We start from the raw sequence: 24,114 nt of genomic DNA on the forward strand, positions 1-24,114 counted from the left end.
GTCGGTAGCTGAAACATAGTATTGGTAATAGTCAGCCCATATTCTTTACATTTTGATAGTAGTTATTGTGCTGTATCACGTGATTGGGTTTTTGTATATCATGACTCTCCCGCTAGGGGTGGCGGTGATGAACATTCGGACGCGCAACAAAGCGGAGTTACTGCTACGCTCTCGCCCTCCATGTTCCGCTGCACCTCGGACACCACATTTGGCTGATGAGGATGGTTGATCGACGAGTCACGGCGCTCGGACTTGTGCCCGTTTTCGTCGGAGACGACTTCGAATCGTTTTCGGAACAATTGGGATGCTATTTCCACGCGAATGATTTGGTCGACGAGAGCAAACAGAAGTCGATCTTGCTCGCCTCGCTATCGATGGAACATTATTGACTGCTGAGTGATTTGGTGGCGCCGGACAAGCCCAGTGGGGACGTGTTGTCGTTTCGGGACATTGTGCAGAGGATGAAAGCTCACATGGCGCCGGAGAAGTCATTACAGCTGGCTCGATACCAGTTCGATCGCCTCGCGAAAGGTACAGGGAGCGCGTCGCTGATTTCGTGGCGCGGATGAAGCGTTCTTCCGTGGCCTGCAAGTTCACGACAGAGGAGCGTCCAGCTCGGCTCAGAGATCGTTTTATTTCTGGTTTGCAAGATGCGAAGATGGTTTCGGCGGTTCTACGGCTGAAGGGTGAAGCCATTATATTTACCTCGGCGGTCGACACTGCTCCAGCTGTCGAGCAGACTCTCGGAGATGTTCGGGCCATCACCGGCCACAGCATGCCGGATGGCCTGGGGACCCACGCGGTGTCGCGAACGCCCCGGGACGCACGCACGACCATCGGTGTGGGTCGGGGCCAGACGTCGCCGCACGGCCGCACGAGCGGCGAGGTGACCCCTCGGATGTGTCTGGGATGCGGAGGTCGACACCTGCGCTGTGTGTGCTCGTTTAAAAGGACCGAGTGTTTACGTTGTCACAAGGTGGGTCATCTGAAGCGTGTGTGCCGAGGGGCGTTGGCCACTGTTAAGGTCATGGACGGCGATGCGCGAGGCGACCTCGGCAACCCGGGGCGAAACCGGCAGCCGTTGATGGGCCTGTTTTCGATTGGCCCTGCGGCGGCACGCCCGATGACAGTGGAAGTCGAAGTGAACAACACGCCGATCACGTTTCAGGTTGATACGGGAGCGGCGGTGTCGATCACCGGCGAACAGACCACGCGTAGACTCAATGACCTGAAGCTTATCAGGTCCGACCTCACACTGTTCACGTACACCCGCGAGAAGATAACGCCAGTTGGGATGGCAGACGTGTCTGTGCAGTACCAACGCCAGGTCACCACGCTTCCGTTGTACATCGTGCGGGGGAGGGTCCGTCTCTTCTCGGCCAAGACTGGCTGACCCGCATCAGGCTAGACTGGGCCACCGTTCACATTGTGCAACCCGTGCCGAGCGGATGGGAGGATCAGTTGGAGAGGATTCTTCAAAGACATCAAGGTTTGTTTTGCGACGACCTTGGGAAACTCAAGGGCGTGGAGGAAAAGCTCTTCCTGAAGGAGGGGGTGGTTTCTCGTTTTTGTAAATCACGACCGGTTGTCCCTGCGGGACAAGATCAAGGGTGAACTGGATAGGCTGGAGGCCTGTGGAGTGATCAAAGAGGTGTCAAACTCAGATTGGGCCACCCCGGTCGTCACGGTGCTGAAACAGAATGGAGACGTCCGATTGTGCGGGGACTTCAAGTCCACGGTTAACCCGGGGCTCAGCATGGAGCAATATCCACTGCCGTCAATCAATGAGATATATGCACGATTGGTGGGGAGTCAATACTTCACGAAGCTTGATCTGCGTGATGCATATTTTCACCTGCCGATGGATCCTGGGAGTAGCGACCTTTTGACAATCAACACGTGTCAAGGGCTCTATCGATATACCCGACTCAGTTTTGGAATTGCTTCGGCCCCGGCTTTGTGGCAGAAAGCCATGGATCAGGTTTGCATTGGCCTGCCTGCTCAAACCTACCTGGACGATGTGCTCATTGCGGGGAAAACGGCGGACGAGCACCTTGCGAACATTGCCCAAGTGCTGACGAAGCTAGAAGCGTGCAGCCTGCGCTTGAACAGAGACAAGTGCGCGTTCTTCAAGCAGCGCTTGGAATACCTCGGGCACGTCATCACGCCGGAGGGGCTGTTGAAAGGCCCTCGGAAGGTGGAGGCGATTCAGTACATGCCACCGCCTCATGACAAGACGCAGCTGCGCTCGTTCATTGGTATGGCCCAATATTACCAAAGGTTCATGCACGGGCTCAGCTCACAGCTTGCGCTGTTAACGCAGTTGCTCAGGAAGGACGAGCGCTGGGCCTGGGGGCCTGCACACCAGGTGGCGTTCGACCGCGTCAAGCGGCTGCTCACAGAGGATAAGGTCCTCGTGCACTACGAGCCTGCGCGTCCACTCTTATTGGCATGCGACAGCTCTGCATATGGCATTGGGGCAGTGCTCTCCCACAGGATGGACGATGGTTCTGAGTGGCCTGTTTGTTTTGCATCCCGGACCCTGTCCGCAGCAGAGCGGGAATATGCCCAGATCGAGAGCGAGGCTCTCAGCCTCGTCTGGGGTGTGCGGAGGTTTCATCAATACCTGCTGGGGCAGCATTTCACTTTGCAGACGGATCACAAACCGCTTCAATTCATCCTGAGACCCGAATGCGGGGTACCCGTGGTAGCGGCCGCGTAAATACAGCGGTGGTGTTTGTTTCTTGCTGCGTACAATTACGATATTCAGTTCCGGAGCACCGAAAAGCATGCTAACTGTGACGGGCTCTCGCACTTGCCTTGCATGGAGGGTCCAGCTGTGTCTGAGTTGGCTGACCGGGTTGATGTGTTCGCGCTGGGCCAGGTCCAAAGCGGGCCGATCACGGCCAAACAGGTCGTGGTGGAATCGGCTCATGATCCAGTGCTCGCCCGTGTCGTCCAGGCGATTTCTACGGGGAATTGGAGCGATCTACCTTCAACGCCGGCATTTCAGCCTTTTGTGTCACACGCATCGGAGCTGTCATTGGTCCAACGTTGCATTATGTGGGGAATGAGGGCGGTGATTCCACCGAAGTTCAAGCAGCGGTGTTTGGAAGAACTGCATGTCGGTCACCTTGGCGTCGTGAAGACCAAGAGTCTTGCTCGTAGCCTGTTGTGGTGGCTGGGGTTGGACAAAGACATTGAGCAGTTGGTTAAGCGTTGTACCACGTGTCAAACAGATGCTGATAACCCGTGTCGGGCTTCGGGACAATGGCCTACCCCAGCCAGGGCCTGGCAGAGGGTCCATGTGGATTTTGCGGGGCCGGTTAATGGCAAAATGTTTTTGATTGTGATCGATTCATTCTCTAAATGGCCGGAGGTTGTTGTAATGCAGCATACATCAGCGAACATTACAGTAGAGAAACTGCGGATGATCTTTGCTAATAAAGTGTTACCCAAGGTTCTGGTCTCTGATAACGGTCCGCAGTTCATCGCAGGTGTATTTGATGAGTTTATGCGTCAGAATGGTATTCGACATCTCAGGTCCGCACCGTATCATCCTGCGACTAATGGGCAGGCGGAGTCGTTTGTTAAGATGTTGAAATGGGCTTTGCGCAGGGGGGGTGTTGCACCTGTGCAGACGATGGTCGATGTCTTTTTGCTCTAATACAGGAACGCGATTCATCCCATCATGGGCGATTCTCCTGCCATTCGTCTCTATGGACGGGCATTGCGGTCCAGACTGGATTTGCTGCGACCTGGAGGGTCAGTGAGTGCGGCGGTGTCACGCCCGACGCTGCTGCGCGGTTTTGATGTGGGACAGCGGGTGATGGTGCCCGATTATTTCCATGGGTCCAAATGGGTGCTGGCTGTGGTCTCTGTGGTACTAGGGCCGGCGAATTGCATGGTGCGGACTGATGGTGGGGAGGTGTGGAAGCGGCACGTGGACCAAATGCATGATCGCTGTTCAGCATCACCCCCCCCCCATGCCGAGCGATGTGGGACCCCCACCTGTGATGTCGCCGCGGCCTGACGTTGTATCGCCAGGGCCGGACGTGTCGACGCCCGCGAGGTGTTCACCTGATTCAGTCGCGCTCGAGGATGATGAGCAAGCTTGTCGGCCGGGGGCGGTTGTTGTTGCGATGGGGCAAGTCCGGCGAGGGTGTCACCTCAACCAAGCTGGGAGGCGTCTGAGCCTGGGCCATCTGGCATCGCTGCCCGTCCGAGGCGGGTCTGGAGACGGCCGCGGTACTTGGAGGATTTTGATTGTTGATTGGTTTCGTTTGGTCATGTTATAATTGTCATGACTCGCCCGCTAGGGGTGGCAGTGATGTACATTCGGACGCTCAATAAAGCGGAGTTACTGCTACGCTCTCGCCCTCCATGTTCCGCTGCACCTCGGACAACACAGTTATAGACCATTGGAATTTAGCTTGCCAATTCCGTGCCGACCAAGTGTTTCAGGCCATGCTGCGTGGTTTGTTCCAACCCGAGCGTTGAAATCACCAAGGAGGACAATTTTGTCATCCTTTGGGATGTGACGCAGCAATTCATCGAGATGATTATAAAAAGCTTCCTTCATGACATCATCATTTGTCATGGTGGGGGCGTACGCACTGATGATAGTTGCACTTCTGTTTTTGCTGATTGGGAGTCTGACAGACAGCAACCGCTCACTTATTGCTTTCGGTACGCTTGACAGGTTCTTCACAATCGTAGATCTTATGGCAAGAGCTACCCCGTACATCCGTTTTTATGTTGATGGCAAACCGCTCCAGTAAAAAGTATAACCGGATGTATTTTCACATATTTGACCAGTGTGTGCAAGTCGGGTTTCACTCAGTGCTGCAATATCGATACCATATCTATCAAGTTCCATTCCGATAATAGCAGTTCTCCATTCCACAATTCGTTCGCTTTGGAGAGTTCGAATATTCCAAGCTGCAAAAGTCATAATTTTCCGTTTGGTTTTTATTTTCCTTGTGTTTCGACCACAATAAGAGATAATAGGCCATGGGCTAGATAGGGCCACCGTGCAGCCCCCCCCCCCACCTCCCAACAAAACTATGTTTTTTTGAAGTGTCTGGATATGCTGAAGATGAATTTGAATGTTAATATTGAAAATATTGGGATGCACTACCTCTTTTAGCCTCATGAAAAGGGGTACCCTCAAAAATGAATTTTCGTCATTTGTGCCAAAAGCGATTTCCGTACCCAATCAGAATGGTTTCTCGACGACCCATTACACTGTCAGACTACACATATTATGGCTTATATGAAACATAATCTCATTCTGGTTCCATGTATGTGTCTAAAATTAATATATCTAAGAGCTTATATGACATGTTGAGTTCATGCACTGTATCGTCTTATTAACCGTTCATTACTGTGTTGTAGAAGTTTCAATGAAGCTTATTTTTAGGACATTTTTTTTTCTTCTGCCAAATAGTCCAGAATAAGAATCTGACTTAATTTGTTATCCATATATATAGTATCCAAATACAATTTAATCCAGATAACATGAACACACATGATATTATCACACTATAAACAACAGAACGGTATTCACAAAATCAAAAGCAGGGTTGGGTTTTAAAAATCAAATAAATTGCTGAGAACATTATTCATGTTAATATCGCTGGTATATTCTTTCCCACTCTAAATAATATAGTAATGTATTTTACAATACATATAAATGTGCTACAATCATACTTATTTCCCAAATTCTGATTACAAACAATGATTGAAACTAACATTATATTTACATATAGTAGGTAATAACAGTCTGTAACATTGTTCCTTTTACCAGGCGATAACACAGTATATCTTTCATATTCATATTTCAAGATATTTCTGTTGATATATTATCATGATCATACAGTTTCATTGTATTCATCAGGTAAGTAACAATATCATGAGATTTTACTGTCATCCATTTCAATCAATGTCAACAGCTAATGGTTCAGCTATGTTCTTCAATCTTGGTCAGACTCTGAGCTGTCACCAGGTGAGTACTCCTGTTCCTCTGGTATGCTGTCATCGTCATCTGATTCATCATCTCCATCATCACTGGTGTTCACTGATTCAGCAATATCTGTCAACTGCTGTGGAAGAACACACCCCTCATACCAGAGAGGCTCCAGTTTTTGGTTGACAAGTGCCCAACCGTGTCCGTCACCAGCATCAGGGATATCAGGGTTGGCAATGTGGGCCTTCTTCCATATCCCAACCTGGTAGTTCACTCTCCTGATCCTCTGGCTTGCCTTCTGTGTCCTGTAGCATGATGCCATGTGCAGTGTGGATTGAGACCATTCCAGTGAGGTTGTTCAGTAACTGGTCAAAATTATCAAATTCATAGTGGAAAATGGAAGAGGTCCCTGGTGATCGAATGATTTGCGTTGACAGCAGACTTGATGTTTCAGCAACAGCCTGAGTAAGGGCAGTTTCCAACTCTAGTGAGAATGAGTAGTTTTCTGAGTGTCCCATTCGGTTCAGCAAGGTTATCAATTTTTCGCTCCTGAAAAGGTGACGAAGTGTCATCCATATGAGCATATGCTTCGGGAGTTTCCATTCCCCATTCGATGCTGCACGACAAATATCTTGCCCAATTGAATTCACGAGCCTGTGCACTTTCGACGTGTGAGGAGTTGGTTTGCCTGATATCAGGTAATTCAAAATTTTTTCCAATTGTGATGGAATTACAGCTGTCATGTTTCCAAGGTCCTGGGCAGATGGAGGCCATTTCAAGTCATCAGCTTTTGCGAAGCTCTCCAGAATCACTTGACGTAGGTAATTTCCAACATCCTGGATCATGTCCCTAGAACCAAGTTCATATGTACATCGAACTGTGTCACTACTGTCACGGTGAGAGCTGTAGACAATGTAAGACTGGAAGTTGCCTCTTCTGTTTAGTGTGCAGAAGGCCAGTCTGTCCTTGTATTTGTCATGTTTCTCCAGCTTAGCTTTGAGGTTTTCTCCACGAAATTTGGGATTGGGGAAGTTGGTGCATTTCAGGTGAGAGATATAAATTTCAGTTAGCTCTGACAGTTTCATCATATTCTTGATGATGATGATATCCCTGTCGATTACTTGGCATACAGCACCAAACGCCTCACTGTGATCCTTGTCTGCCAGTTTGATTTGTTGCTCCTTGTCTTCTATGCTTGTACTTCTCCATTTGTCGGCATTTTGTGTGTATTGGACCCTGCAGGATTTGTGGTATTTTGCTTCTGTAGCAAACAAATCATGGCCTCTAATTCTGATCAGCAACTTCTCATCTAATTTATCCTCAGCAGTTTTGAGCACCATTCTCCATCCATCAAACTCAAACTGACTTAAGCCCTCAGTAGTCCATGTCCCTTTGACTTTCACTTTCTTCCGTTCCATCGAGTGGCAGAATACACAATCAGGTGAGAATAGTACCTTGTCACCAGCTGAGCCCCTCCGACTTAACTTGGAACATGATGGTTCAGATGGTTCATAATGACTGGAAAATCGATTGAGATTCATAGTGAATCTTTGGTAACATTCTCTGTGATATCCATCACCTTCAGTAATGGTGTCTGGTATGAGGTCACAGGGAGCAGTCATTCGGTGAATAGATTCTAATGGCTGAGACAGTCTCCTGTCACGTATGTCCTTCAACCTGGCAAGTCTTTCATCGGATTCTGCACTTATTGATAATGCCACCAGAGGTCCATACTGAAGCCCAGGGATGTGAATGATGCACCTGGACTTTGGCCTTGTCCCTTGGCCTCCACTGCCACCATCCTTCGGGCGTTTGGTTGGGGGGGCCTTCTTTCTCTTGACATTCTGATGAGTGCATTGGGTCAGACATCACTTTGCATGGTTGCACTCAGCCTCTGTGAGCCTGCAAATAGATAAGAAAGCCAACATTAAAAAATTTTAAATGTCATATCTGTGATTAAATTTAAAATTGAGAGTTATTTTGCTATTCATAATTGACTTAAGTGATTGTCTTTGACCTAAAAGAGAAAACTTAACTACATATTTGATGTTAATGTCAAAATAAATGAATTGTATCTTAACTAACCTGTTGGCTTCAATGTAAATGATGGGAATAATTCTTAAGTAATCTGCAAATGAATATTTGTTGTTGAAGTTCCTTGAGGGGGAGGTGTCTGTACTACTGCTCCAATGGCCATATTCTGCACATTAAAAATATAATTATGTGGAGGAAAAAAAATTCACACAATACCAATTTCAAGATGGATATCTTTGTTCATGAGAAATCAAGCTTTCTCTTCAGCACTAAGTCATTTCTGTGTCAGGTATTGACCTCGATGGAGGCTCTGGTCATAGTTAACAAACACAATGAGATTAACCATATGCAATTTAGGATGTGATAACATTGCGGGTATCCAAGATATTGGACCCATTTTGGCATCAAGTGGAATGCAGTTGGCATTGGCATGTCACCTCATGGTTAATTAGCAGGATATATTATAACAAGAAACAGGATAAAATAAGCTTTATTGAAAACTACAACACAGTAATGGGCAGTTAATAAGATGATACAGTACATGCACTCAACATGTTATGTAAGCTCTTCGATATATTAATTTTAGACACATACATGAAACCAGCATGAGATTATGTTTCATATAATCCATAATATAATATGTGTAGTCTGACCGTGTAATGGGTCATCTAGAAGCCATTCTGATTGGGTACGGAAATCGCTTTTGGCACAAATGACGAAAATTCATTTTTGAGGGTACCCTCTTTTCATAAGGCTAAAAGAGGTAGTGTAACCCAATATTTTCAATGTTAACATTCAAATTCGTATTCAGCATATCCAGACACTTCCAAAAAACATAGTTTTGTTGGGAGGTGGGGGTGGGGGGGCTGCACGGTGGCCCTATCTAGCCCATGGCCTAAAACCCATCAGCCACCGTTTGCTAACCGGGTTCAGTGGAACAAACAATTTTTGGGACACCTTTTCTAGTCCTGTCCCTGGATTGGGGAGAGCAGCGTCCTCCCTAAATAGAGCTGCTCTGTCGCCTGAGGTGCTGCCGGACTGCCTTATTGCTCCATGGTAAGCAGAACGACCAATATCCCAGACCGCCAACATGTCGGGTTGTGATTTCGACTTGGACAATATCCGTTGCCTGATGCTTCACCACGCCCCCATCGCCGTAGGACTTTTTCCGGTCGAATTCGACATCTGTTTCAATCGCAATAATTTCGTTCCATCCGTGTTCTTGATGCGTTACATTCATGCGTTATATAGCTGAGGCTCCAGGGGCGCCGTCACCACTACAGGGAATAATTTAAATAAATACAAACTAATTAAAGGTAGTCAGCATGGGTTTACCAAAAGGTAGTTCCTGTTTCACAGATCTTTTGGAGTTCTATGAAGCAGTGTCTAATTGGGTGGATGAGGGAAAGGCAGTGGACATAGTATATCTCGACTTTAAGAAGGCATTTGATAAGGTACCACATCGGAGGTTGTTATCCAAAGTGAGGGTTTGTGGAGTGGCTGCTCAGGTAGCTAATTGGATTGCAAACTGGCTTCGTGGTAGGAAGTAAAAAGTGGCTGTGAGTGGGAGGATGTCTTGCTGGGAGGATGTAAGTTGCGGGGTACCTCAGGGATCAGTACTCGAACCACTACTATTCATTATGTACATCAACGATTTGGATAATGGGGTAAAGAGTAAGCTTTCCAAATTTACAGATGATGCAAAGCTTGGAGGTGAGGAGGATCGCAGAGCGGATGGTGATCAGATTCAGGAGAGTATTGATACTTGTATAGATCAGGTAAAAGATTGGCAGATGGAATTTAACCTGAGCAAGTGTAAGGTGTTGGGGATGGGAAAGAACAATGAAAATAGAGATTACAGGATGTAAGAGGTAATTTTGGAGCGTGTTACACAGGAGAAGGATCTGTGGGTGGTAAAAGATACGGGAGGTAAGCAGGCAGCGCAGTGCCAGGCAGCTATAGGTAAAGCAAATAGGGTTTTAGGCTGTATAAGAAGGGGGATCAATTATAGATCAAAAGAGGTGGTGTTAACATTGTACAGGAATTTAGAGAGGGTCACATCGAGAATATTGTGTGCAGTTCTGGTCACCACAGTTCTGGAAGGACATGGATGCCATAGAGAAGGTTCAGCGCAGGTCAACTAGATTGATTCCAGGCTAAGCTCGACTCAGCTATGAGGAGCGGCTGAAGGAGACAGGGCTTTATTCACTAGAAAGGAAGCGGTTACGAGGAGATATGATGGAGATGTTTAAGAAAATGAAAGGTGAAGATAAAATAAGTGCAGATGAATTATTCAACAGAGCAGACAGTGATAGGACCAGGGGCCATAGCCTGAGAGTAAAAAGAGGAGAGTTAAGACGGTAGTAAGGTAGGGGACTTTTACTCAGAGAGTAGTTCATGCATGGAATGGTCTCCCTGGAAAGGTAGTGGCAGCAGGAAAAGTAGATAAGTTTAAATTATAATTATATAGGTAACTGGAAGTTATGGAGATAGAGGGGTGTAGGGTTGTTGATAGGAATTTTAGGTAGTTGAAGTATTGATGGTTGATTGTGTACAGAGTGCTGTTGGTGGGGGGTCTTGTCAATGGGAGTTGTGTGGTTGATGTGTGTTTTTAATGAAGCCCATGCCCCCTTCCTGAGGGGAAGAAAAGGAAAATTAAATATATTAAAATAACAAAAAAGTACCAAAAATAGTAATAATAATAATCATTAAATTAATTAAAACTTGTTTTTGTATTTTCTTCCTTGGATCTTGTGTCGATGGGTTGGTGTGGTGTTCGCGCAGGCATGATGGGCTGAATGGCCTCGACCTGTGATGGATTTCCTTGTTATTCCTTGTTATATCCACCAAGCAGTGCTCATCATAAAGAATTCCTTGCAAAGAACACCTGCTCTGGACTGTCCATGGCCATCGACTGCTGCAGATCTTACGCTTGCATCCGCTGAAGATACCCATCCCCATTGAACAGTATAACCTCCTTGCCTGGAGTGTTGGACCGTCAGATGATGCTATAATAACAAACTTTGTCGAGATTGATGATGACACCAACATCACATTGGCATCAATCTGCCAATATATTGTTTACCTGGCTTCTGATGGGTCGTCCCTTGTTATGATAAATGATAAATTCCCCATCCCCTGATGAACATGGATGGATAGTATCAAACAATGAACTATCCATCACATGGATGACAATGGAACCATCCCCAAAGTGTGTCCTCAAAGAGAATGTTAATTGTAACTGTGTGAAAACTCATTATGAAGGTGAAGATCAGGTTTGTTTTGCAACGATTTTTTGTGGGTGTAAGAGTTGTAAAAAAAGATACCGCGACTGACCAAGAACAGGTCTTTGGGGTGTCGATGTTGACGATGATGGAGTTGATGATGTCGATGATTAATCTGAAATGCCGGTATTTTGTTGCATTCGTTTGTGTTGCTGCATATGAATCCTTACTCTAATTCACAGACCGGTGTTTATGTGTTTGTTTGTGTGTTTGTGATGCTGTTCCTCCTGCAGTTCTGGCCTGATTACATCTAGACTTGCTACGCAGGGTAAGCATGACCACAATTAATGTATCGGGGTGTTTTTTTTTTTATCTTTGCCGGTGGTCTTTGGGGTGGAAATGTGTATCGTGTAGCACCACCTGCAGGTGGGGTGGTGACCGTGGTGTATTATAAGTCCCCACCATTGGCAGTGCAGTATTCTTGTCCCCACGTTTTCCATTCCAGTGAGGTGTTTTGAATTATATGCAGTCGGTATGTTTTTGCTTCATGCACATAACCCGGGTTATTCTTTTTTTCAGGAATTATTGAGGCAGCTGTCAGTTGCCTGTACACTGCCCAAATAAAGGTATGCATCAGAAGAACGTGTCGCATGCTTGGAACAAAATCGTCCGTAGGGCAGGTACTCTGCTAATTGATATAATACAGTTTCAAACAAGCTCAAATGAGCTAAGATCCTCGTCCTCTTAATGATGACGTCATAAAACGAATATGACGTCATTGTGATGTATCAGGTTTGCAATAAATTATCTGTGCTAATACCCTGTTTGATTCCCGCAAACAGAATTCAAAAAGCTTGCCTAGTTTCGGAGATAATTTTTCAGGCGATTTCCATTAGCAGAGATATTTTGACGTCATAACTTTTTTTTTCTAGGAGGAATTTTCAAAATCGGAGATGGTTACTGTCTGCGCAGGGTATTTTTACATGTATACGCCAAGTTTCAGGAAGTTTCGATGAAAACTGTAGGCTGTGAAATGAAAAAGTCCACAAGAAGAAGATGAAGAACAACAATGTGAGTAAGACTTAGAGATCCTCCACGAGGATCTAAAAAATAAGGAATTTGTGTCCCAGTGTTACTGCACATGAAATGATCGGTTTCATGAGGCATCGAAAGGTGTGAGGAGTCTGATGGAAAATGGAATGTGTTTGCCAATAAAATATGATCATGACATGCCATATTACCATTTGTTCAATGTCCAATAGGAGATAAAGTCCTGACTATCTTCTTCTTCTTCTTTCGGCTGCTCCCGTGAGAGGTCGCCACAGCGGATCATCCGTATGATCCGCATAGTGATTTGGCACATGTTTTACGCCGGATGCCCTTCCTGACGCAACCCTGGTCGCCTCTTACGACACAGGGATAAGGTACACCTATTTTAACCAGGGTATACACTGGTACTCATTTCACCGACCTCGGAAGGATGACAGGCTGAGTCAACCCCCTGGTGTATTAATTCAGTGGCCCAACGGGGCTTGAACTCAGGACCTCTTGGATCCCAAGCCGCTGCCCTAACCACTGCGCCAACACCAGGCTCAGATAAAGTCCTGACTATATGGGCATATATTGGAGCATATTGGAGCACATGACCCATAGTGGGGCAACTTAGCATAACAATTGTGCATTTTATGAGGAAAGCACCAAATTTGGCACACGAGTAGCCTATCATATTATAAACAGATTTGGATGTTGGGCCATCTCAAAATTTTTGATGGCAGTGGAAAATGGCTGCTACAGCCATCAGCGGCTGAATTTGAGATGGCCCAATATCCAAATCTGTTCATAATATGATAGGCTACTGGTGTGCCAAATTTGGTGCTTTCCTCACAAAATGCACAATTGTTATGCTATATTTAGCTAAGTTGCCCCACTCCATTGAGAGAAAGGGCCAAAAATGATATATAGCATGATATTTCAAAAATGTATTGGGCCTGATAGGTTCTTGTGTATCAGGCATTGCTTGGCAAAAGTATGCGCTCAACCAAGTGCCCTTCTCGTTTGTTTGTGTTTTTGACTGTGCTAAAAACGAAATTACATGACATCTCAAAAGGTTATAGATGGATTCCGTTGAAACATTGTCGACAGGTTGGGTGTGTGAAAAGGACCAATTGATTAAATTTTGTGGAAGATTCAAATCCGGATAGAAGAATTTTTTTTAAGTGATTCTTCTCCTTTGAGAGATGGGCCAAAAACTATGTATAGCATGATATCTCTAAAAGTTGTGGACGACTTGTGACAAAACGAGGTGGAAGAGTTGGTTAGGTGATGAGAACAAGCTGATTCGATTTTGGTTAAGGTCCGAATTCAGATCCAACCTATCAGTGAGACATAAAAATTTGAACTGTTCAGCCTGGCGGATGGATGCGCTCTACCGAGTGCCATTCCGTTTCAACAAGTGTCACTCTATGAGTGATTTTTCATTGATATTTTGTTTTTCCAACAAATTTAGGTTGCATTGTTTTTCGAAATTCACTAACTGCACTCATTGCATACATTCGCCTGCTGGCTACAATGCATGGGCCATCCACACAATGTTTCTGATCAATGAGCATGCAGAGGTGTGTATTTGGTAGTCATTTTTGATTCAATGTCTTGAGATTGTTTAAGTGGATAATTTTTCCTGATGTAGTGGAAAAGTTATATGCAGTCATGGAAAGTCCTGGGATAGGTGTATGAATCCAGCAATTGACTTTGCACAGGTAGCCTGTCCCCGCAGAATGCTCACAAAGTGAACATGCGGAATTTTCTCTGCAGAGTCTTGGAACATGGGGAGGGAGCAACAGTTACTGTGTGGAATGCGATCAGTGTGTCAACCTCATGTTTGCTTTGGAGATTTTCTGATTGTTCGGTCACTACGCACTCGACCTTATAGTCATAAGTGAATTGGATGCAATGGCCGCCATGGGAGACAACAAATGTTTTCTGGCCAACAATCATGCCATTGTGATTCTTCTTCCATTCATGCAAGAGGAATCCCACCAGCTCATCCTTGAGGTTTCCATTCTTCAGCAGTTGTGTTCCACTCTGCCTCAGAATCTGCTCAGGTGCAGTAATCATGAAAGGGTTATTATCTGTCCACCACTGTAGCATAGATTTATATGTTTGTTGTTCTCAGTTGTGTGGTCTTCAGGGGAGATCTGTCGCTGTGGGCCAAATAGAGGGGAATCGCACTGATAGGGAAGGAGAGGATGTGTCAGAGGTTGAACCCAGCAAAGCTTTGTGAAGCAACAAAGTTGATCTTTTCATAAAATACATCCCTAACACCTTCTGCAGCCACTCGCACTCCAGCAACTGTAGATGTCTTCTTGCTGTTCTCCGCAATAAAATTCTCTACCTTCATTATTGGAACAGTTTGGAAGCATCGAGCACTATCACCAGCACACTCTTCCTCAAATTTCCAGTGTTGTTCACGGCCCCTTGAAAGCATCCAAAGCAGGGATGTCTTCATATCCTCTGTCACCACTTTCCTGGATCAATTCAGGAGATCTTTGGATGTTGAAGCAGAGTTTTCCTTGGGGTCGCAGGAATCCTTCAAGATATTAGCCGAGGCATCGATATACTTCTTGTCCTTTTGACGTGCTGTGAGCAAAGACATGTCGCATGGTGCTTTCCCACCTCAATCCCAAGCGAGTCAGTAATTTGGAGGCAGCCATCCCTCTCTGGTTGTTGGTGATGGGCCAGCGTCGCAATGCACTTTCCGAGTTGCGAAAAGCAATGATTCCTTTCAATGGAGAGCCTGTGTCCCTGTTAACGCTCTGCTCCAAGCTCAAGTCGATGGTGTTTCACACTAAGTTTCTGCTCGTGCAGCAAATGGAAAAAGCTCCAAGATGCAGAATCTCCCGGAATGGAGCTATGGCCTAAATAGAGATCATTGCATCATGTCACGTGATGCTGACTGAACATGGTCACGTGATATAATGTATTAGATTTAATTACATAACGATGTGGCTTGGCACCACAGTTATACCATCACCCTCCTTTATGCATTCATAGAGAAGCTTCAGAAGACCTTCCCTCACCCAGAAGGCACGGACATGCGTTTTCGACGTGCATCAGGGAATCTTCCCATTTTATTTCCCATTCCATCGCAAGTGGTGCAGCAAGCAGGGTACCACGGCTTTAAAATGGATCAAGTATCATCTTTGCATTTCCATTTCAGCACATTTACACCGACAATAACACTGCCAGTGCCAACATGATCTTGGAACCCTGACCTCAGGAATATGCGTCTATCGAAATGACGGAATCCACCACAGAATGATTGTTGCACATGCTTAGAAACCCCAGGAAACTGGGGTCATTAGGGCAGCCGAACATACATTGTGTGTGCAGGATAAGGATTGCAGCATGAAACTGCTCACAAAGCTTCCAGAGGAGGCCAAAAAAACTTGGAAATGTACCTGTGAGGAAGGGTGTGCCTCTGCACATTGAAATATTTGAAGAACTTTCTGATAAACTCGTCCAAGAAATTTACATGTTACAGCTGTACGGCAAAAACTCCTGGTGATGTGAGCCCATCCAAGGCCCGATGGTTTGGAGGCAGGGCATGTTCCACCCAAACTTTAGTGCTTCTTAACATCGATGAGAAGGTCATATCTGCAGCTTGCCAATTCACAGGGTAAGTTTAAGATGATGATATTTACTGTAAATCATGTTTGGTAGAAGGGTGGGGAGGAGGTATGTGGGAGTGGGAGTTAGAGCAGAGCTACAAGTCCAGAGACAAACAATGCACAGACACGTGCAGAGACAAACTCCGTCCACAAACAAACACTGCCTAGACACATCTGGAGATAACCACCATCCTGAGATAAACAATACCCAGATAACTCCAGAGACAAACACTGGCTGGACACATCCAGAGACAAACACTGCACAGACACGTCCAGAGACAAACAGGTCAGGTAGGTCAGGTATGGGAGCATGCGCTGGAGCAGCATGTCACTGCGTCCACTTTCCGCTGATACTCCAGAGGCCTCTATTTGGCCACCCCCCAGGCAGATACCTGGCCCATCCCTATCTCCTTGAGATGCTGATCAACGTGCTGTAACAACGAGGCATGTGGTCGGCCCATTGGCTTCCTCCATTCATGAGGCTCCCCTACTGAGAGAATCTGGTGAGCAGGATCAGCATCAGGAAAACGAGCCACATGTCCATACAGCCTCAGCTGATGCTCACGGATTACGCAGGTAACAAATCTCATTTGAGTCTCTCTCAACAACCGCTTGTTGGACACAAAGTCCGAACAGGGAGAGCCACGAATTCTATGAAGAGACCTGGTACCAAAGGAATTTAGTCTCCATCTCAGATTCCTGGTGAGAGTCCAAGTCTCATATCCATAGAGGAAAACTGAAAGCACCAAGGACCTGAAGACTTGGATTTTATTTTCGTCCTCCTGCACAGGTACTGATAGTGCCATACCCCCATGATCCAGTGAATCTATGACGCCCCAGTCCTGACCCAGACATCTATCAACCTCTGGCTTACAGCCAGCGGAGACATGAGTATCACTGCTGAGGTAAGTGAATCTCTCCGTGACCTCAACATCTTCACCACAAACAGGTACAGACAAGAGAACAGCATCCAAGATGTCATTAAAAGCTTGGATGTTAGTTTTGACCCAGGAAACCTGTAATCCCAGCAGCTATGACTCCTCATTCGGCACCTCAAGGGTTCACAAAAGGATATCCAGTCTCCGCAAAGATAACTGCATCGTCTGTGAAATCAAGGTCAGAGATCTTGGCATTCCCAAATCATGCACTGCAATTTGATCTCTCTGACATCCTCCCCAGAATCCAGTCCATACAAGTGTTGAAAAGTGTGGTGGCCAGTACACAGCCCTGATGAATTCCAGTAACAACTTGAAATAAGTTAGAGATGGTATCACCACATCACAGCACTCTCAGTACCAGAGTATAGTTTAGACGTCAGATTGATCAGTTTTGGTGGCACACCACGAAGACCGAGAATCCTCCAGAGGGCATCCCGATTCACAGAATTGAACATTTTGCAGAGATTAACATACGCTGTAAGCAGCCACTGCCAAAACTCTCATCTGCGTTCAGTGAGGACACCAAGGGCAAAGATACGGTCAGTCATTGATCAATTTGGTGTAAAGCCTGACTACTCTGGGTGACGGTGCTAAAGCAGATGGTGGTAAACCCTATCAAGAATTATCCGAGCAAAAAACCTTTCCCGGCACTGAGAGCAGTGTCACCTCTTGGTTGTTGTTGCAGTCCTGACGATCACCCTTCCCTTTTCAGAGAGGGACAACAAGACCCCTCTTCCAGTCAGTTAGGATGATGCATGTGTTCCAAGCAGAGCACAGAACTGCATGTAACGCTACGAATGCAACATTTCCAACCAGCCTTGAGAAGTTGCACATGGATGCCACAGATCCCAGGAGCTTTACCCCATTTCAACCGGTTCACCACAGCCTGTTTCCACAAATGAAGGCGGATCACAGTTGATTGGAGGGTCAGCATTAGGGATAGCAACACCCCTGCCATCCAACTCAATAGCTGGTGGGTCACTTTGGACTCCTCTGTCAAGAGCCCAACACCCTCCACTCTAAGTGCAGTACACTGAGGGACGGGCTTGGAGGAACTTGATGCACAAATTGCCCTGTAAGCAGGATGAGAATCACTTGACCATACGTGATGCTCTACCCCCTCACAGATTCCTCACACATTGGCCTCCTTGTCCTCCTTCAGCGCACGTACAGTTTTACGCCTCGGCTCCCTGAACAACTAATCTCTGCCATTAAGCCTTTCCCTGCAACTCTGATCAATGGTATCCAGTGTCCCTTGAGAGACAAAATTCTTCTTCACCCTACGGTGAGTTTCAAGACATACACTGGCAACATCAACGATGGTGGTTTTGAAGGTGCTCCAAAACTCTTCAAGAGTCTTCTCAACACCCAGACCTCCAAAATCCACACTCAGCCTGTTTACAAACTCCTCAGCCACACTCTCATCCTTGAGCTTACCATCATCAAGCATTGGCTGGGATGGTACCATTCTCCCGGATTGAAGCTGCAACTTCAGAGTTGCTACAACAAGCCTATGGTCTGTATTGAGGAACTGAGCACAATGGTAGACCCTGCAGTTCTGTGGGTCCACCATTTGGAGAGGTTCTGGGCTGAAAGGATCGAAACCTCGATGAAAAACGGTGCCCAACTTATGATCCAGGCAGTTGGGAAATCAGTCAATTGCTTATAAGATAAGGTTATAACTTTAAATAAAATAGCTTTTGTACGTACTTGCCAGTGCATAATATACCCATGTGTGTGTGTGTGTGTGTGTGTGTGTGTGTGTGTGTGTGAGAGAGAGAGAGAGAGAGAGAGAGAGAGAGAGAGAGAGAGAGAGAGAGAGAGAGAGAGAAAGAGAAAGAGAAAGAGAAAGAGAAAGAGAAAGAGAAAGAGAAAGAGAAAGAGAAAGAGAAAGAGAAAGAGAAAGAGAAAGAGAAAGAGAAAGAGAAAGAGAAGAGAGAGAGAGAGAGAGAGAGAGAGAGAGAGAGAGAGAGAGAGAGAGAGAGAGAGAGAGAGAGAGAGAGAGAGAGAGAGAGAGAGAGAGAGAGAGAGAGATAGAGATAGAGATAGAGATAGAGATAGAGATAGAGATAGAGATGGAGATGTTATGTCTGGCTTTCTTGTGACTGGTGCAGTCATTGGTCTTTTTTTTTTTAATTAAACACACCTCCAGGAGATGCCCAAAACGTTAAATATATCTGAATTGGTCAAATGAACACTTTTTTCTAGCAGTTGGAACTGCTTCTAAGTTCAATTCTGGATCTGAAATTTTGTAATTCGGCTTAGTTTAAGAGATTCTCGAGGTTATGACATGTGTGGAAATGAAATAAAGCCACGAACACTGACTTCTCCTGCGTGTGAAAGAATTGCAATATATCCAGCGATTTGGAGGTATGATGATATCAAATATGTCCAAATTGGACTCATGAACACTTTCAGCAGTCAGGACTGCTGCTAAGTTCAATTCTGGAGCATTTGTAATTCAGCTTCTTTGAAGAGATTCTCGAGGTTATGACATGGGCAGAAATGAAATAAAGCCACGAATGCTGGCATCTCCGGACGTTTATAAACATTGCAATGTATCCAGTGGTTCGGAGGTATGATGATCCGGAATTTGATAATATGAGTGAGGAAAGTGCAAAAGATATATTATCGTTAAGAAATCGTTTTAGCTTGTTCCAAGTCAAGGCATGGTTGACCAAGCCAAAAACATGGCGGCTTCAGACCCAGTGAGGGAACCCAGGAAATGCTTTAAGACCCCATTCGGCACGAGGTGGCTGAAGATGCACCTGATAAAGGATATAATTAAATAAGGCCGTTAATTATCTTCAAAAGGTGTGTTTTAATTCACTCAAACACCCAATTTTTGCTCATGTACTTCCTTGCAGCTTCCTTAGTATGCAAGCAAAATTTCAGGCGACTAGGTTTCATGGTTTTGGAGTTATGAAAGACACACACACACCACACACACACACTCACACTGACATTTATTAGCATAGATTGATAATAATGATCTGACTTACATTCAAGTTGTGAACTCATGACTAGTCCAATCCTGTCCTTGTGTACTTTTCTTGTAATCATGCTGATTTCACTTTATCTGCCTCTTGGAGTAGAGGAGAGCAATGCTTCTTCGAACATGCTTGTCCTCGAGGTGGGGCGTAGCTGTCCGTCCCATCTCCAATTCTTGCAATATGGCTTTTGAGGAGGATTTGGCACGTTTTTGTGAATCTTTCAATAACCACAGCATCAGCCCCCATGCAACTTCCTGAGTGGTGAGTCTCCTATATAAAGGAGACGACCGGATATAAAAGGTTACCTGAATGCATGACCGTGTAGATAATGTTTAATGATGTTGAAGAAACCGTCCTGCAAGCTGCAATACCAGGATCTGCACTTCAAGGGATGAGACAAAATTAAGTTCAGATACTAGACACGAATATTTTGCAATCTCACATCCATTGATTGCATTCACCGTCATGCACTTTCCAGAGCATCAGAGTTGTGAAAGCAGTCACTCAGCAGAGAATACACTGGGTAGAAACGAGTTTGCAAATTTTGTGCATATCAGAGGTACTCAATGTAGTGGGGCAGATAACAGCAATTTTTGAGAGGAATCGTGCAAATGATGATACAAGCATCAAATTTGGCACATTTGTTCTCCAGGGGATTCTAATCAAATCTGCCTGATTGGCCATTTGAAAATCCAAATTTTGAAAAATTTGAAGAAAAAAAAAAAACCTCAAAAATGTCAAGATCACAAATCAATGTTGGATGCTGGCTGAGATCGGTGAACGTTTCAGAAACATCATCAAAGACGTTCCAAGTCTGCCATGCAGTTTTCTTCCCTTTACCACGGAAGGCAGACACGACGTCACAACCAGTGAACGCATGGAAGTATGGGATCCCTCTAGCTTTCTCAGGTCCTATTGCGGAAACTACCTCATGGACTGGAATCCATCGCGCCTTGGCTCCTTGGCCAAACGCAATCCACATGTTCTCAAGACCTAGTTCCTGTAAGGATGGCAATACAGATATTGCTATGACTAGTACGTCCGTGTCTTCGCCTTAACGATAATGGAGTTGCTACCATCCGTCGTTGCATCCCTGGCATGTACAAATATTCGAGTGTCAGATTCTTCATGACAACATGGAGACACAGCATCCAGTGACTTCCTTGTGTTGCTCATGGCATCTTCTCCTTTTGTGACAATGACTGTGCTTGTCGTCTGTGCTTCACACATCTTTTCTGCAAGGAAGTGAAACAGCTCAGTCTTGTTGCTGTCACCTCGAAGAAAGCTTCTCCAATCTCCAGTTACTTGGGGTCTTACTGGTTCCTGTCACTCTTCTTCTGATTCCTTGCCCCCTTTTCGACCTTGCCTCGGACTTCAGACTTGACTTCTTGTACACATCAAACACTACGTCAACCCTCTCGTACCTGGCCCCATAGGATTCCACCTTTGGGATGATGTCTTCTTTAACATAGTCATCAAATATCTTTGAAGTGCGTGGAGGTCGGGCATTGATAAGTGCTGAGCCATCAATGATGACTGCATCTCCCCTTGGTTCTCTGTCTGGGATGTTCACTTGCGCTTGAAGAATTTCAGCCACCCAGATGACTTCAAATTTTTTTGAAGTTTTTTCTTCTTCAAATTTTTCAAAATGTGGATTTTCAAATGGCCAATCAGGCAGATTTGATCAGAAAGCCCTGCAGAACAGAAATGCCAAATTTGATGCTTGTATCATAATTTGCACGATTTTTCTACTATCTACTACACTAATGGAGGTGCAAGCCTGGTGTTGGCTTTGTGGTTAGAGTGGCTGGCTTGGAATCGTAGGTTCCTGAGTTTAAGCCCCATTGGCTGTTGAATTAACACCAGGTGTGGTTGACTCAGCTTGTCATCCTACTGAGGTCGATGAAATGATTACCAGTGTACTGGTAGAGCGGCACACCATCAGCGGAACAGCCACGTTTTCAAAAAATGATAGCTACCTGGTAGCCAAGCTGCCATACGCAAGAACAGAACAGTGGAGGTTTCTTGGAATTTGTCCAGAGTATGTGCACTCTTCTTTGAAAGGTGCAATGGATTTTCAACATCCACCAGCAAATTGTGGGATACAGGACACTTGGCTTCATTAACATCGTTCCAAGGAATTAATGATGCAGTGCCCTGCATGTGAGGCACTAATCTGACAATTTATAGTACGGTCGACAATCAAACCCAGACTATACAGTTCGAAGGCGAGTGCAATGCCTCTGAGTTGCATGTGACCAAAAGTTGACGGCCCAGTCTTGCAAGGATCTGCTCAAATTGTGTTCTATCTCGGATTTCAGTCAAGACAGGGAATAAGCAGAGTATGACTTCAAAGAAATAAATGACCATGCAGCTCAAGCATCGAGTACATGGCAATTAATCAAGGGAGTTATAGGGAACCATTGGTATTGATGAAGGATTAAGCGGGGAGGGAGGTAGGACAAGCCATATATAATCATACACAGTGACAGAACTGATGCTCCAGCTCGGATCATGGACCCCAGAGGATTGTTTGCACAAAGTCATGGCGGTAACACCACGATGTTCATCCTGCAACACCACGTCGTCCATAGTCATCAAATATCTTTGAAGTGCGTGGAGGTCTCCATCTGAGGCACGATCTCCATCCTCCCTCTTTTGTCACAGATTTCAAATAATGAAGCGCACAGTGAGCTCGATCGCTGTCAGCGAGGCAGGCGGCCAGACGAGACACGGGCGGCTCATGGGAGCTATGGGGTCACGGCCTCAGCCGGCACAGCGTCCCTCCCCATCCCCATCCCCCTAGTCCTTTAACACTCATCCTGCCGGGCAGTTCAGCGGGGTGCGCCATGACGGATGCGTGTGCCGGGACTGCACGGTGCGAGGCGTAAATCTCGATCAGAGCTTCCCGGCGGCAGTTGTCCCTTTCCAGGGCATCGCATGACTGTGTATAACACGCGTCAGATCGGATGAGCCTTCGCCAGCAGGTCTCGTCCGTTCAGCGAGGCAAGCCCTCACATTGGATAGGAGATTATTGGCTTCGCTGGATGAGCTTTTTTAACATCGCTCAATGGGAGCGTGATGTTGGGAAAGGAGGATGAGGAGAAGGAGGTGGGGGTGAAACCTATTCTGGATAAAATCGGATGGGAATATGGAGCTTGTATGGCTTTTCTGGAATCTTGATGTGTGGAGAGAGAGTTTAAAGGGTGATCGATCTGTTTTATGGGTGGTCGGAAATCTTTTTTGTTGAATCTTTTTTTGAAAATTTTGTTGAATCTTTTTTTGATTCTGTTTTTTGAAAAAAAAATGTAAATCTTTTTTTGAAAATTTTGTTGAATCCTTTTTTGATTCTGATTTTTGAAAAAAAAAAATGTAAATTTTTTTTGAAAATTTTGTTCAATCTTTTTGATTCTGTTTTTTGAAGAAAAAATGTAAATCTTTTTTTGAAAATTTTGTTGAATCTTTTTTTGATTAAAAAAAATTGTTAATCTCTTTTTGAAAATTTTGTTGAATCTTTTTTTGATTCTGTTTTTTGAAGAAAAAATGTAAATCTTTTTTTGAAAATTTTGTTGAATCTTTTTTTGATTAAAAAAAAATGTAAATCTTTTTTTTGAAAATTTTGCTGAATCTTTTTTGATTAAAAAAAATGTAAATCTTTTTTTGAAAATTTTGTTGAATCTTTTTTTGATTAAAAAAAAATCTAAATATTTTTTTGAAAATTTTGTTGAATCTTTTTTTGATTAAAAAAAAATCTAAATATTTTTTTGAAAATTTTGTTGAATCTTTTTTTGATCCTGTTTTTTGAAAAAAAAAAAATGTAAATCTTTTTTTGAAAATTTTGTTGAATCTTTTTTGATTGATCCTATTTTTTGAAAAAAAAATGTAAATCTTTTTTTGAAAATTTTGTTGAATCTGTTTTTGATCCTGTTTTTCAAAAAAAGAGTAAATCTTTTTTTGAAAATTTTGTTGAATCTTTTTTTGATCCTGTTTTTCAAAAAAAAAAATGTAAACCTTTTTTTGAATATTTTGTTGAATCTTTTGAGAATCTAAACGAACGTCTGAAAACTGTCCGGCAATTTAACCTTCACAGAAAATCCAAAGTGAATTTTTGGAGTTTACATCATTGACGGGTTTATTTTACATCACGATCTTGAAATGAGCGATTTAGGGTCACTTGACTTGGTGACCATCGTGGTGTGTTTACCTGATCGCTGATGACCAAGCAATCAATCAATTAATTGCTTATTGGAAATAAAATGGAATTAAAAAATATATGCATCCATAAATAAA

General features: G+C 44.8%; 1 protein-coding gene across 2 annotated transcripts in view; it reads right to left on the minus strand.

The window, feature by feature from the left end:
- Positions 1 to 4,953: 4,953 nt before the first annotated feature.
- The window catches only part of LOC147022164 (uncharacterized), a 44,438-nt gene continuing 25,277 nt past the window's right edge, over positions 4,954 to 24,114 (minus strand). The window contains exons 1-3 of one of the 2 annotated variants that reach the window (XM_085892812.1): positions 20,130 to 23,138; positions 19,834 to 20,008; positions 4,954 to 7,870 (exon numbers count right to left, since the gene is read on the minus strand). In XM_085892812.1, coding sequence (XP_085748938.1) covers positions 6,193 to 7,590 — 1,398 coding nt within the window. In that variant the 5' untranslated portion in view covers positions 7,591 to 7,870; positions 19,834 to 20,008; positions 20,130 to 23,138 and the 3' untranslated portion in view covers positions 4,954 to 6,192. Of the gene's footprint in view, positions 7,871 to 19,833; positions 20,009 to 20,129; positions 23,139 to 24,114 lie in introns of those variants that run through there. The other variant, XM_085892813.1, reaches the window with a different exon arrangement.

Source organism: Eptatretus burgeri, chromosome 8 (genome assembly GCF_056783735.1).
Source record: "Eptatretus burgeri isolate ZD-2024b chromosome 8, Ebu_testis_v1, whole genome shotgun sequence".
In the NCBI taxonomy this organism is placed as follows: Eukaryota; Metazoa; Chordata; class Myxini; order Myxiniformes; family Myxinidae; genus Eptatretus; species Eptatretus burgeri.